Below are 12,626 nucleotides of genomic sequence, written 5' to 3'. Positions count from 1 at the left end.
TATGTGTGAGCAAAATGCTCGCACAATAGGATGTGTTAAAAACACTAGCAAGCTGAGGTGGATGAACATGGTGGAGTAAAGAAAGGATCAGATTATGATCCGTTTTCATTTGAGCCAATACTCATCCAGTAAAACCAGTCTTGATCGGCCCAGATACCGATCCTAAGCTTCAGCTCGGGGCATCTCTACCAGGCACAACATGTTTTTTCCTCCACTACTTTATTCAAGATGTTCACTTGTCACATATTGTCCCAACTCACCATTGAGCCATGATGTGGAGTACTCTGTCCTCAGCAGGGACTGGGATGGAGAGTACCTGGAAATAATCGGTTCACTGCCTAAGAAGTTATAAGCTGTCCCTGAGTACAGCTCTCCATCTGATAGAAAAACAGGGAATAATAAAACAAATGCAATTCATTCTCCAGCAAGTCCATTTCTCCTCCCAAAAAACAACAACAGATTATTGCAGATTATTATGCATTTTTACAGTGGGGTTGACAACCAAAAGAGCGCATTGTGAAATGAAATAAAACTGGCCTCAACTCACCAACCATGACGGTAGTAAAGCTTTGTGACGGGTCAAAGGAGCACTTTCCCCGGCCATCTTCAGGCCGACCACCCAACGAAAAGTCAGCGAGGTTCTGAAGAAAGTTCAGGATTAAATTTCCGTTTAAAGGTTGCTGCGATGATTGGCGAGGCGTAGCACATGTTTATTTGTGGCCATGAGCACAAACCTACCAAGTGGTCACACTGAGGTTGAAAGGCGTGCGTGCCGCAGACATACAGCTGCTTGTCGTCTACGACTTGGAGCACTCGAATGTAGTTTAGACAATCCCTCTGGAAAGCAACAATCATGAAACAAATTATAACACACTGAGATTTCATAATAGACTACCGGTATTTGTATCAGAAAAACGAGTAATAGTAATAAACATTCATTATTGAACAGACCTCTCTTGATTTTCCTTTTTGAGTGCACATCAACATGTGATTTTCTGCAACTGTCCACTGAACCTGAAAATTGTTAAAAAAGGAGAGAAAAAAAAGAATATCAGAATTCAATTTTTACTATTTAAATTTTTGTCTGGTTTTCACAATTTGTGTTTTGATACCTTGTTGTGTTTGACCGTCACGTTCTTCTTGCTGAGTTCAAAGATTGCCTCCCTGGCTCCCACATACAGCGCATCTCTTTCCTCACTCAGCAACAGCGTGGAGTAGTTGAAGATCTCAGGCTCTGAAAACTCCATCAGATCTAAATCTGAGCACAAAACCATTGAAAAACATTCATTTAACATTCGTAAAACGTTTTACCTAAAATGTGTATTTAACGGCATTGAGAATTGAATTTAAAGCAACCTTAATAAATATTTTTTACAGTTACAATGGTGTGTAATGTGAAAAGAGTCACTTGCAGTGATAAATCCACAGAATCACCAAACTCCACCACACATTAATCAGGTGGTTATTACATGTCTGCTCGATATATAATTCTCAAACGTAGGTGTTAGAGACACGTTTCTGCCTCTCTGAGTGAGCGTGTCTCTTGTTATACTGAGTGTTGTGATTGATGGCAAATGCAGTGGAGCGCTTGTGTCTGGCAGTCTTTGGTTAGGCCAGGTGCAAGTAGGTTCGGGTTGCAGATGCGTGGAAATAAACACCACAATGATGAAAGCAAATACCCTCACTGATTGACTCAAACGGTGACTGTGCCACAGTAAGTGGAGAAAACTTTGTTAAGGGGTGAGCTGCGTGGTTCTCACATAGTTACTGGAGCTATTTATGTAAATGGAATTGTGCAAACAGAACTTCCACCGGACGCCTGAGCGCTCAAACTTGAAACCTGTGGTAAGACTGAGGTTAGCCGAGAAAACAGGTGTGCCTAACTATTTATTGTGAAACTTAATTTGAAAGAGTTCTGTATATCTATAGCTCAATGTCAATATCTATATCTATAAATTAAGAAGGCTCAGTTCAGCTGAATTGCTAGTGGAGCAACTGAACCTTACGTTAGTGGCTCTTGTTTCTTGTTTTAAGATTGTGTAAACTCATAAATACCAAGTCAGACTATTACGTAGGACTTCCTCAAACCGAGGGCTTGTAGACTCTCGGTGACTCAAGCGCGTTTTCGATTTAAATCAGCCCAGGGGTTCAAAATAAAACATTTACCAGAAACAGGTTAGATTTTTGAGAATGGGGTTTACAGCAAAAAGGACACCGAAATACACAATCAAACTTTTAATAACTAATATATGAAATATTTGATTAGCGGATACATTTATAAATTGATTGAATAAAGAATAAAAGAATGACAAAGAACAATTCAGAGTTTCCAGAGCCAAAATCTTGATTGTATTTTATATCTTTTCTGTATTAATATTAGTAGTAGTATGGGATCACTTCTGCCTTTATTAGCAACTGTTTGGCATTTTTACCTAATGAATGGTCAAAACCTTAAACAGTTTATACAGTTTATTTATTTCATGTATATTATATGTATGTAAGTATATTTTTTCCTAGTATCTCATTTATATTCTGTGTTGTGTGACAGATGTAGGTGTGCTGATGTAACACCGTGATTTTCAATTTTTTGGGGATCTATCTATCCATCCATCCCTTCTTCCATCAATCAATTAACAGATCTGCCAGAAATATAATGATATCCAGGCTTACCTTGGTGTCTCCAAGAGGTTCGAGGCACAGCGTGGGGTCCATGGGTGGAGACCTCTAGGAGCAGCCCCAGAAACACTCCCAACACACCAAATCCCATATTAGACTCTGATAACTTCGGAACTGTGAAGTTTCCTCTGCAAGGCAAAAAAGTAGAAGCAAAACAGTCAAACCTGACCTCTTTTAAGGATGTAGAAATAAACAAGTTCCTCACAGGCTGATCTTATCACCAGCACAGACACTAAAAGGGGGCTGGTGTCAAATCCACTTCCTTCATACTGAAAGCTGGCAGGACCGATTCATCGTCTTTGGTATTGCTTACTAAGTAAGGTTAGTAAAGCCCTTCACACACATTTGAATCCATGAAGATATTAGGGATAGAAACTGCACAATAAAAAATAAAAAGCACTGGTGACATTTCATTTGTGAAACAGAGACAATATTTATCTTGTGAAGACAGAGCTGCAAATATTAATCAATAATAATTTTTTGTTTTTTAAGCAAACAAGTCAAGTTTATTTGACATGACAACTGCAAAGTATTCATCGCCATATATACGACAGTCAATTCATATCTTTGGGTTTGGACTGTAGAATTGTGATAGACATTTTTCACATACACAGCTTTTTATTTATTTTTTTAATATAGGCTAAATGAGTCATCAGTCAAATCGAGAAAATTGTTGACGTGTTGATGAAAATCTTTTGGTATGTTGTAAAATATTTTTTTGTGTGCTTTATTTGCATGGGTATTTTAAGCAAATGGGGTACACTTCATTCAGCTAAGAACGCCACATTAAAACAAGGAACAAATGCTACTCATGTCCTGGAATCAGCAGTCATTTTTTAACACACCGCAAAAAAGGAAGAAAACGATTCACCTCAGTAATAAGTGAATGTCAGTTCAGAAACAACTGACATTTACAATTTCCATCCTTTCATTACAGTGTTCACCTAAAGGCTCTCTACTAAATGATTGGTTGCTTTTGGAACTTGGAGCCATTTCAGAAATGTTAAATAAAGCAGGAAAATAGACGGGTGTGAAGTTCCATGTGAATGAAGAATCAGACTGGGGGCAGCGAGGAGGAAAGAGAGAGAGGGCTGCAGCACATGACGGCCTGAACTAACACGACTTACAGTGGCAGAAAAACACCAGCTAGTTAGTCACACACACACACACACAACTTACCACGTCAGGCTTAAGAAAAATCTGTTTTTTTGAAAACGCATTATTCTGCGCTGCACTGTTGTTGAGACATATGATAGGTGTATCCGTTTGCCTCGGGTGATGATGACAATGACGACAGCATTCCTGGTAGCATTTTTAATGCTTATGACTTTTAACTGTTTGTACTTGTGTTTTATCTGTTTTAATGATTTTGTGTAAAGCACTTTGAATTGCCCTGTTGCTGAAATGTGCTATACAAATAAAGCTGCCTTGCCTTGCCTTGCCTAGCCATCGGCTCTTATCAGAAGCAGGTGTCCTTTTCCATTTATCCAATTTGTGAAGCACTGGGATCTTTTTGCCTTTCAACAGCTCTCTCCTTGTACATTCATGTCAGGATGTTTGTGATAAGGACTCCATTATGCTGCTCTGTGCCATTTGAGGAAGTGTTTCAGCGTATTAATGGTGACATGTTATAAAATACAAAACAATGTCACAGTTGTTGTCACAATAAATATTTAGGACGAGTAGGCTGCACGACTATCTTGAAATGCTGTGCATAATATTTTGGAAGGGATGCCACTCAAATAGAGAAGATTCAGTCACTGTAGTTAATAATATTTTTTTACTTGCAGTCACTAATTTTGATCTAAAATGATGCGGTATTCTCTGGTTGAAAAAAAACTTATTATTATTAAAAAACCTGTTTCAGGTCAGCAGAAAAGCTGGGAGAGAAAAAGCTCATGCTTTAAAGCTTTAGTAAAATATTAAAATAAATCTCTAAATCTGTTCTCAATCCTGCTTGTAATACATGCAAGGTTTGCCAAATTTACTGCAATGCAGGGCACATGAAAAATAATCTTTAGGTCAATTTTCATGACCATCAACCAAATTCATTCTAACATGGAGAGAAGAGTGATAACCTTTCAATTTGTCGATTATATCAACAATGAAATGGATTTACCTCACAAAGTGATTAACTGACATCATTCAATTGTAAAACTCAAATGCTTCCTGTCTCTTGATCGAATCATGTGAAAGGGGCAGAATGGGATGGGTCAGCACGACTGCAGCTTTGTACCCTGTTTTCTCTCTGACACAACTGAAGTTATTTTTTTGTATAATATCAAAGAGGACTCTGAAGGCCAGGTGGCTCTGGTCAGTCAGCTGCATGCAGTTCTGAGGAAGTAAAGTGATCTGGCACAGATCAGGTTATTCTGGTTTTCTACAACGTGCTCAAAAGAAGCTTAAATACTTGCAGCACACCTCCGCAAAATGGGTGGGCCGGCGAGGCAAATAAGGGGATAAAAGGTTATCGGATGTCTTGTAAGATGAGGATTGAGATAACAAAACTTTTCTCTCACAGAAACCAACAGGCAGTCTCACTCATCGCTCTCTCGTGACACAGTAATGTGGATTTAACAGGCATTCAAGCTACTGAAAGGAACTGTGTTCATTTAAAGTGGCTCAAGGAAGTCCAAGTGAATAGAAATGATATACAAGATAGGATCTTACAGAGAAAATGTAGTGTTTTTTCTTTTTTAAATTAGTTCATTTGTTCATTTAAGATTTTCTAACCAAAACTACAGAACAAATAATACAACAAGAAAAATAAATCACTGTCGACCCCTGTTGCTCATCCTACTCAAATATAGGTTAGTAATCAGTTACCCAGCCGAGGGGGAGATATATCATGTAGCACAGCACGTTCAGACAATCAATGAGGGCCACCACAACTAGAGAAAACGATAATTCATTATTGATGTGGTTGTAAATAAAAATAAATTACCCCAGAGGTATGACCCTCCTAACACTAGGAGTATTTGTGAGGGTTTTCACCGACTAAATCTGGCAAAGATGGAATTCCATCCCAGATTCAGTCAGAGCCATGGACTCCACTCTGCTAAAGAGCGGGTCAAACACACAAGGACCGATTGTTTGCTGAAGATGAGGGTAGTCTCCACGCCACTCTACCCCCCACCTCCCCCATCACATCATCACTGCAGAGTGGGCAACAATGAACACCCAGAGAGAGAGAGAGAGAGAGAGAGAGAGAGAGAGAGAGAGAGAGAGAGCGCGCAAAGAAGAGAGAAAAGCATCACTTCTCCCTCTTAGGAGAGCATAGAAGAGAGAAAGCATCACTTCTCCCTCTCATCCAGTTCTTTTACAGTCTCGCCAATCTAAATGCCAGGGCAGCTTAGCCTTGAGCCAAGCCAATGTTTTCAAAGATCACACAAGCCCATGAGATCTAGGTCTGGAAGCATCCCATAAAAGATGATCCAGACACCAGGCAGGAGAATCTCTTAAACAGAGACAGGGAGGAGAAAGGGGAGTGACACAGGCACAATGTGAATGTAGGAGATAATACTGAATCCATGATAAAAAAAGATAAAAACAATGGACAGACTAAATTTCTGTTTTTGGCTTGCTTCCTATAGCTGCACACTGCATAAACAAAAGCCTCAAACTAGATACATCCCTCTATTAATCTTAGCACTTTGAGCCCCATCAAGGGCAAAGCTTAAAAAAAGCTTCAAACTGCTTTGAGAGTCAGTGTTACAGTAGCAGAATGAGCCAACTGGGAGCTACCCTATACTGCTGAGAGATTTAGAGGAGTGGTCACACTGGCCTGGGATATTTAAGACGGTGACCATGCTGGCAGGTCTCTTTGAGCCATTTGTGTTCCTCTCTCAGCTCCTTTGGCTGAGCAGGAGGTTGACACCTGCTTGGGGCCTTGGGGTTCCCAGCACTGTGCTGTTAACTGGGCACAGACATTGGCAGAATGCCAACTGAGGACAGGGCACAGAGAGGGGGAAACTGGAGCTCTGCCTATCTGTGCACAAGAACTGGGAATGTGTTAGTGAGTAGGAGAGTAAGAGAGAAAATGTTACTTGGAAAGTGATTTATTGAACAACACAAATCAATAGGGGTGTGCCAACCATTTCATTTTATATCGAGTCTGATCATCAGAATAAATCACAGTTTAACCAGATTTACCAGCTGGGTGGGGGGCTTGCAGCTACACAGTTGTTTTTCATTTTGGGACACACTGATGGGTAATGACACATAATCACAATGACAATGAATCACCAAGGCAACCCACTACAACTACAGTCTTCCCTAGTACGTAATCTTTGTACAAAAACAATATATAGCCATTTTTTAAAGGAAAATGAATTAGTTTGCACTTATTACTCAAGGCAGACCAGTGGCCTTTTGAAATAATACCTGTTTATACAGCACTTTTTTTAAACAAAGTGCTTCACAAGACAATAACATGGTCAACCAACAATGAGAAAAAAAAGATACAGACTGGCATTTTTAGAGAAAACCTTAGTTTAAAGGCAAACAAGTGTACAACATGTATCTGCAGGATTGTAATAAAAGAGGAAATCCTAAAGAGAAACCCACTTAAAACGTTTAGTAAAATGTTGAGGCTGCATAGAAAGTCAACGGACTACAGTGAGAACTGTGGTGGAGATGAATACGGGCCATTTTGGAGTAAGCTAAAACATTTGATTCCAAGCAGGTGTGGGAAATATTAGGGACAAGCTGACAGTTATCCTGTGTTGTATAAACCCACCCCTCCATGTTCAGGGTCTTCCCTGAATGTGTGTCTGGTACAGCAGCGCTAGTTACTCTACTCATGTTACTTACAGACAGACAGACAGACAATGAAACAATGTAAGTACAGTGACAACAATTAAAAAAGGAGGACCTTCCCACCCAATTAACTGATCATGATACGGTCTAAATCCATACAGTGCATGCATTTAGTGGTGCATTGTTGCTATGAATGGGACAAATATGATAGTGAACAGTTAATCAAAACTCCTCATTGTTGACCATAAATGTAAGCGGGAATTGGCACCTCAGCAGTGTTGACGGACTGGCTACATTCAAAAGAATGCAGGGCTCAAGCTGGTCTGAACATTACTTAAGTCATTTGATTTTATTGTTGCCGATTGCCATCTGTTAAAATAGTAAAGAAAAGAAAAGTGCTTGGGAAAGTTGTGAGGGAAATTGTTAAAGTGGAATGACGCTGTATCAACTAAACCAACCATATGTGACTCAAGGATAAATTCCCTGATGAAATATTAGGATAGCGGCTTCACCACTTGCCACATCATTTCCAATGCAGAGAGTGCAGAAAAGAAGCTCCACATCCTGTGAGCAGAGATACAGAGTGTGATGGAGGGTGATGTGAAGGAGTTGGACATTCAGTGCCTGCCAACAACTCCAACCCCTCGCTTCTTTTCCCCTCACTGGCTCTCTTTTCCATGTACTCATCAGCATCAATGCACAGAGTTGTTCTTCTTCCTTTTGCTGCAGCAAGCCAAGAGGCTGCTACTCATTTTCTTTTCAGCTCCGTCTGATGCTATAATACTAACGGTCCAAACCACGTACAAACACTGTGTAATGAGAAATGTGCTTTAAGTAGTTCATTTTGTGGAAAGAATGTCTCTTTTGGCAGTTCAGAATGACATTTCTATAGTGTGCTGTGCACTAATCTTTGCTCTAAGTTGCTCACATTCCTCTTAGTGAAAACAACTTCTGCTGTTGTCACGATACTGGTTCACACCTTCATGTAAAGTTTAAAACGATTATAAATTCAGCACTTAGTCTAACCACTTTGATATATACAGTATGCCCTGCAATTTTTTCATGGGTTAAACAATTTCCACTCCTAAAAGAATCCCTGACACTGAGTGCAAATACCACTTGTTGTTGTATGACTGCAGACTTAATCAACAGGACCATCTGCACGACAGTACCCACCCAGCTGTGGGAATGGTGAGAAAACAGCACTGACAACGTATGCTAATGAGGGTGCTTTGCTCAAGGATTTCTAATAAACCTGTCACATAGTTTGACATCATAACTGGTAGTAATGTGATGATCCTGTGATCATCACATGTGACTGTCAGTGAATATTTCTGGATATTTTTATGAAAGCACAGGTCACATTTGTTAAAGAAATCATGGCCAGCGTAGGTCCAGGAAAACCAGATTTTTTATACATATATGTAAATTACCAAATATTTACAATTATTTGGTCATTTGTTTTTTAAATCTTTATTTTCTTTTTCAGTGTCTCAAAGTACTGTTGGTGTTTGCTCTTGTATTCTCCAGGGGTACATTGTGGGTTATTTGGAGCCGGGCCTGTATGATAAAGTGAGTGAGCAAGAGAGCCTTCGCTTGAAACAAAATACTGAGACCGCAGAGAATGACACACTGATGGGGACAGATGTCTGCTCCAATGTCATTTGCAGATTAACGGAGTTTGGCTATAGATGTGGCAGAGACTCGAGCACGCTCATTTGTGTACACGATAATGCCAACAGGGGGCTTGAAATCCCTCTTATAAGACCAGACAGGGACCAGGTTCCCATCTTAAAATACTGCCAGCTGCACCAGAGTTTTGGGTTGTTTCTCCCCACAGGATGATAAAATATTTTTGTATTGTATTGACGGCGGAGGCTTTTCTGTCTCTCACTACGGACTGAGCTACTGGTATTACAACTTCAGCTGACAATTACACTTCCATCTGATGGTCAGGGCTAAAGCCTGTCACCAGTTCTTGTGCCCCTCATGACACTCCTAGAACATTGGATGTTTTAGGATCCGCCTCCTAGGAGTACGTACTGATTAGGACAAAAAGTAGCTTGTAGTATGAAGTATGCAAACAAAAGCTAAATCTGCAGTATGACAAAAATACCTGGATGTCGTACCGATTTAAAAGAACATCTTCAGTATGCATTAAACCAGTCTACATTGTCTCACAATGCAAAGCGCTGTAACGGTCACAACAACCGGTCAATACTTTTGATTTCCAAAAACAAAAACTTTCAAGGCCTGGCCTAACATACTGTGTAAAAAAAAAAAAATATATATATATACATACATACACACACACACACACACACACACACACACATACATATACACACACACACACACACACACACACACACTAAAAAAAGTGAATACAGCCGTTGTCTGACTCACGAAGGAGATAAAACTCAATCCACCAGAACCAGAGATGATATCTTTTTATTATAATAATAATAAATAATACTTTTTTCATCCCAGGAGGGGAAATTACAATGTTTTTTAACTCTGTTGTTATTACACACGGGCCTGAATTACACACACATGCTCGGTACCTATACATGCACTAAACAGAAAGATGTCAGAGTGGGGGGGCGGCCAATAGAAAGGCGCCCTGAGCAGTTGACGGTTCGGTGCCTAGGAGGTGAATTGGCACCTCTCCAGCTACCAGTCCACCACCACTTATTTTCAACACTTTATTCTTCCTTGTCAAAATTTGGTGCCTACATTAACCACAATGCAACAAGCGCAGACAGTGGTGCCAGTAGCAGCTAATGTATCCTTGAGGTGCTATTCTCAAACAGAGAAGAAGAGCGGGCTACAGGGGTCTGGTAACCATACTTAACTCCAAAATCCCTGACTTGTTTTTGTTTTCAAACCTGTAGTCTTCAGTCCAAACCGACACAAAGTGATATAGGCTTAATACAACTAGGAGGAGTCAAATTGAAAAAGTTCCTCTTACTTTCAAGTCTTATTTTCTTAATTTCTCAAGCTGTCTGGATAAAGTAAACCAACATGCAACAGTTCAGCCTGCAGCTGTGGTCCACGACCAAACCATCTGGAATTCACTTAAGATAGACATCAGCCTTCCGTCGTGAGGTGAAAAGCCACCGTGTCAAAGCCACATCATGTTAACACAAAGTCATCTGAAAGCCAGGGAACAGCTGACCAACCTGCACTGCACAGCGGACTGTTGTTCTTACAGAGAAAATCATCTGAAAACTGCGACAGCTGATGCAGCAGTCATGGTACATTATCCATGGTGAGCTCACTGGATGACAGATGGGAAGAAAACCTTTAAAAAGCCAGAGCAAGGATTACCGGCATTATCCACTAGACTCTTTAATTCACATCTACATTTAGGCTGAATGATGACAAGGGACACATGCTGCTCATTTACGGTGGAGGCTGGGCACAGGAACTACTTCTGGTTATACTGAAAGGAAGTAGGTAAAATTAAAATATAGGTAAACCATCAATGACAATCCAACATGTCTAGTGAGGAAAAGAGCTTGTGTGAAAGCTACACTACACAGGAGATGTTAAATGGAAACCCTTCTATGTAATTACTAGTTGTAGGGCCCCTGCTGAGCTAGCATGTCGACTTAAAGTGGCCACAGCAAAGGCAAATGAGGGGTCAGGTCCAGTAAAGTATATATTTAGTATGCCGATGGCAAGCTCTTAAAAAACAACACGCCCTTTCCTAAAGTCACGCGGCGCTGAAAGATCTGAAAAACGTTCCTATATAAAATACAGGAAGTAGGGAAGTAAGCAAACTAGAGGATCAAGGATTGCTGCGTGGTGTTCCCCTTTCAAGTACTGAATGTGCCTCTGTGGTCTAGGATGAAAACATTATGACCATGCGCTTTTGCTTTTAGTTAAAACGAGAAAAAAAGTGGACAAGTTTTACTTATGACATTTGCATTGGAAGCCACAGTTCATAGTAAAGTAAAGTCAACTTTTCACTTGATGTAGTTTCCTTGAGGCTACTTGTGATGCCAGCCAGGCCTTGGGGCGTGTAATGTGGGACTATTTTGGGAAGCTGCAGAAGCCCAGCTGAAGGTCTTGTGGTCCCCAGCTGAAAGCCTTGCGGTACCAAGTTACTGAATGGTGATCACATTGGTAGACGTTTTTAAACAGCAATAGCCAAAGGCAGGTGATTTCAGCTCCCGGATGGTACTAAATCTCTAGTTCAAGGGTTCAAGTCACAGTGACGTGAGATATACTGTAAATATATCTGATATGTTTGACTTTCATCACATTTCAAACATTTTACTAATGTTTTGGTGTGTCTGGTGAAAGAGTATGAGGAGACAAGGAAAGACTTCAAATTAAAGTTCCTAAGCTTTCCCACCAGTCAGGGGACATTTGAAGGGCTGTAAACATCTTAAACCGCCGCTATATTTCCTCCTCTCCTTTCTGCCTTTAAGGAGGACTCCTTTCTCTTCTGCTTTTCTCTCAGCGGCCACTGATTTCATGGTGGTAATTTCGGCCCGGCCGAAACAAAAACCTCCTCTGGAGTAGTGTGTGAAAACTCAGCCTATCACACACAGACTATCACAACACTAACAGTGTGTCCTCCTGAACTTGGCATACCAGGAGATAAAACACTAATTTCACCGTTTCAGCACAGCAGAGGGGATGAACAGCAGCACAAAGCCAAGCCGGACACTTTAAAACACGTACCAAAATGTTTTTCATGTGATCTGGCAGGCCGATTTAGGGCACACTTCCGTCCTTGGTAATGAAAATAATTTAAGGCTTTTAAGTAGATTAGGTCCCTTAAAAGGGACAGTTCACCCCAAAAACAAAAATACCTATTTTACCTTCAGTGTTATTTATCAATTTAGATGTTTTGGTGTGGGTTGCCTAGTGTTGGAAGCAACCAACAGTATTACAATTGCATAATAATAACAACACCGGGCAACTGGCACCAAAACCATTTAGTACGGATCACTGGGAGACAAGTGCTGGCATCAGCTGAGCCTTCACTTAGCCCTGCCTCCCTTACTGCTGCTACGCATGTCATGTCAATTCTTGCACACACACGCATACTACCACATACGCAGTTTACAACTTAAAATTCAATGTAATTTTTGAAGCAGTGGGTCATTGATTTCACACAGATGTTAATACAAGCACGCTTCTCAGTTCTATCCGAAGACGGTCGATTGTGTCGGCTC

The 12,626-nt window shown here is 40.5% G+C and overlaps 1 protein-coding gene across 10 annotated transcripts in view; it reads right to left on the bottom strand.

Moving 5' to 3' along the window:
* The window catches only part of sema4d (sema domain, immunoglobulin domain (Ig), transmembrane domain (TM) and short cytoplasmic domain, (semaphorin) 4D), a 38,991-nt gene that overhangs the window by 9,912 nt on the left and 16,453 nt on the right, over window positions 1-12,626 (bottom strand). For 8 of the 10 annotated variants that reach the window (XM_034897103.1, XM_034897104.1, XM_034897108.1 and 5 more), the window contains 6 exons: window positions 2,671-2,804; window positions 1,113-1,258; window positions 952-1,014; window positions 739-837; window positions 548-641; window positions 261-377 (listed from right to left, as the gene is read on the bottom strand). In XM_034897103.1, the coding sequence (XP_034752994.1) occupies window positions 261-377; window positions 548-641; window positions 739-837; window positions 952-1,014; window positions 1,113-1,258; window positions 2,671-2,804 (653 nt within the window). Of the gene's footprint in view, window positions 1-260; window positions 378-547; window positions 642-738; window positions 838-951; window positions 1,015-1,112; window positions 1,259-2,670; window positions 2,805-4,816; window positions 5,218-5,620; window positions 5,640-12,626 lie in introns of those variants that run through there. The other 2 variants (XM_034897107.1, XM_034897102.1) reach the window with 2 other exon arrangements.

The sequence above is a fragment of the Etheostoma cragini genome, chromosome 16 (genome assembly GCF_013103735.1).
Source record: "Etheostoma cragini isolate CJK2018 chromosome 16, CSU_Ecrag_1.0, whole genome shotgun sequence".
In the NCBI taxonomy this organism is placed as follows: Eukaryota; Metazoa; Chordata; class Actinopteri; order Perciformes; family Percidae; genus Etheostoma; species Etheostoma cragini.
Note: the sequence above shows the minus strand (reverse complement) of the source record. Positions and strands in the feature narration are given on the sequence as shown.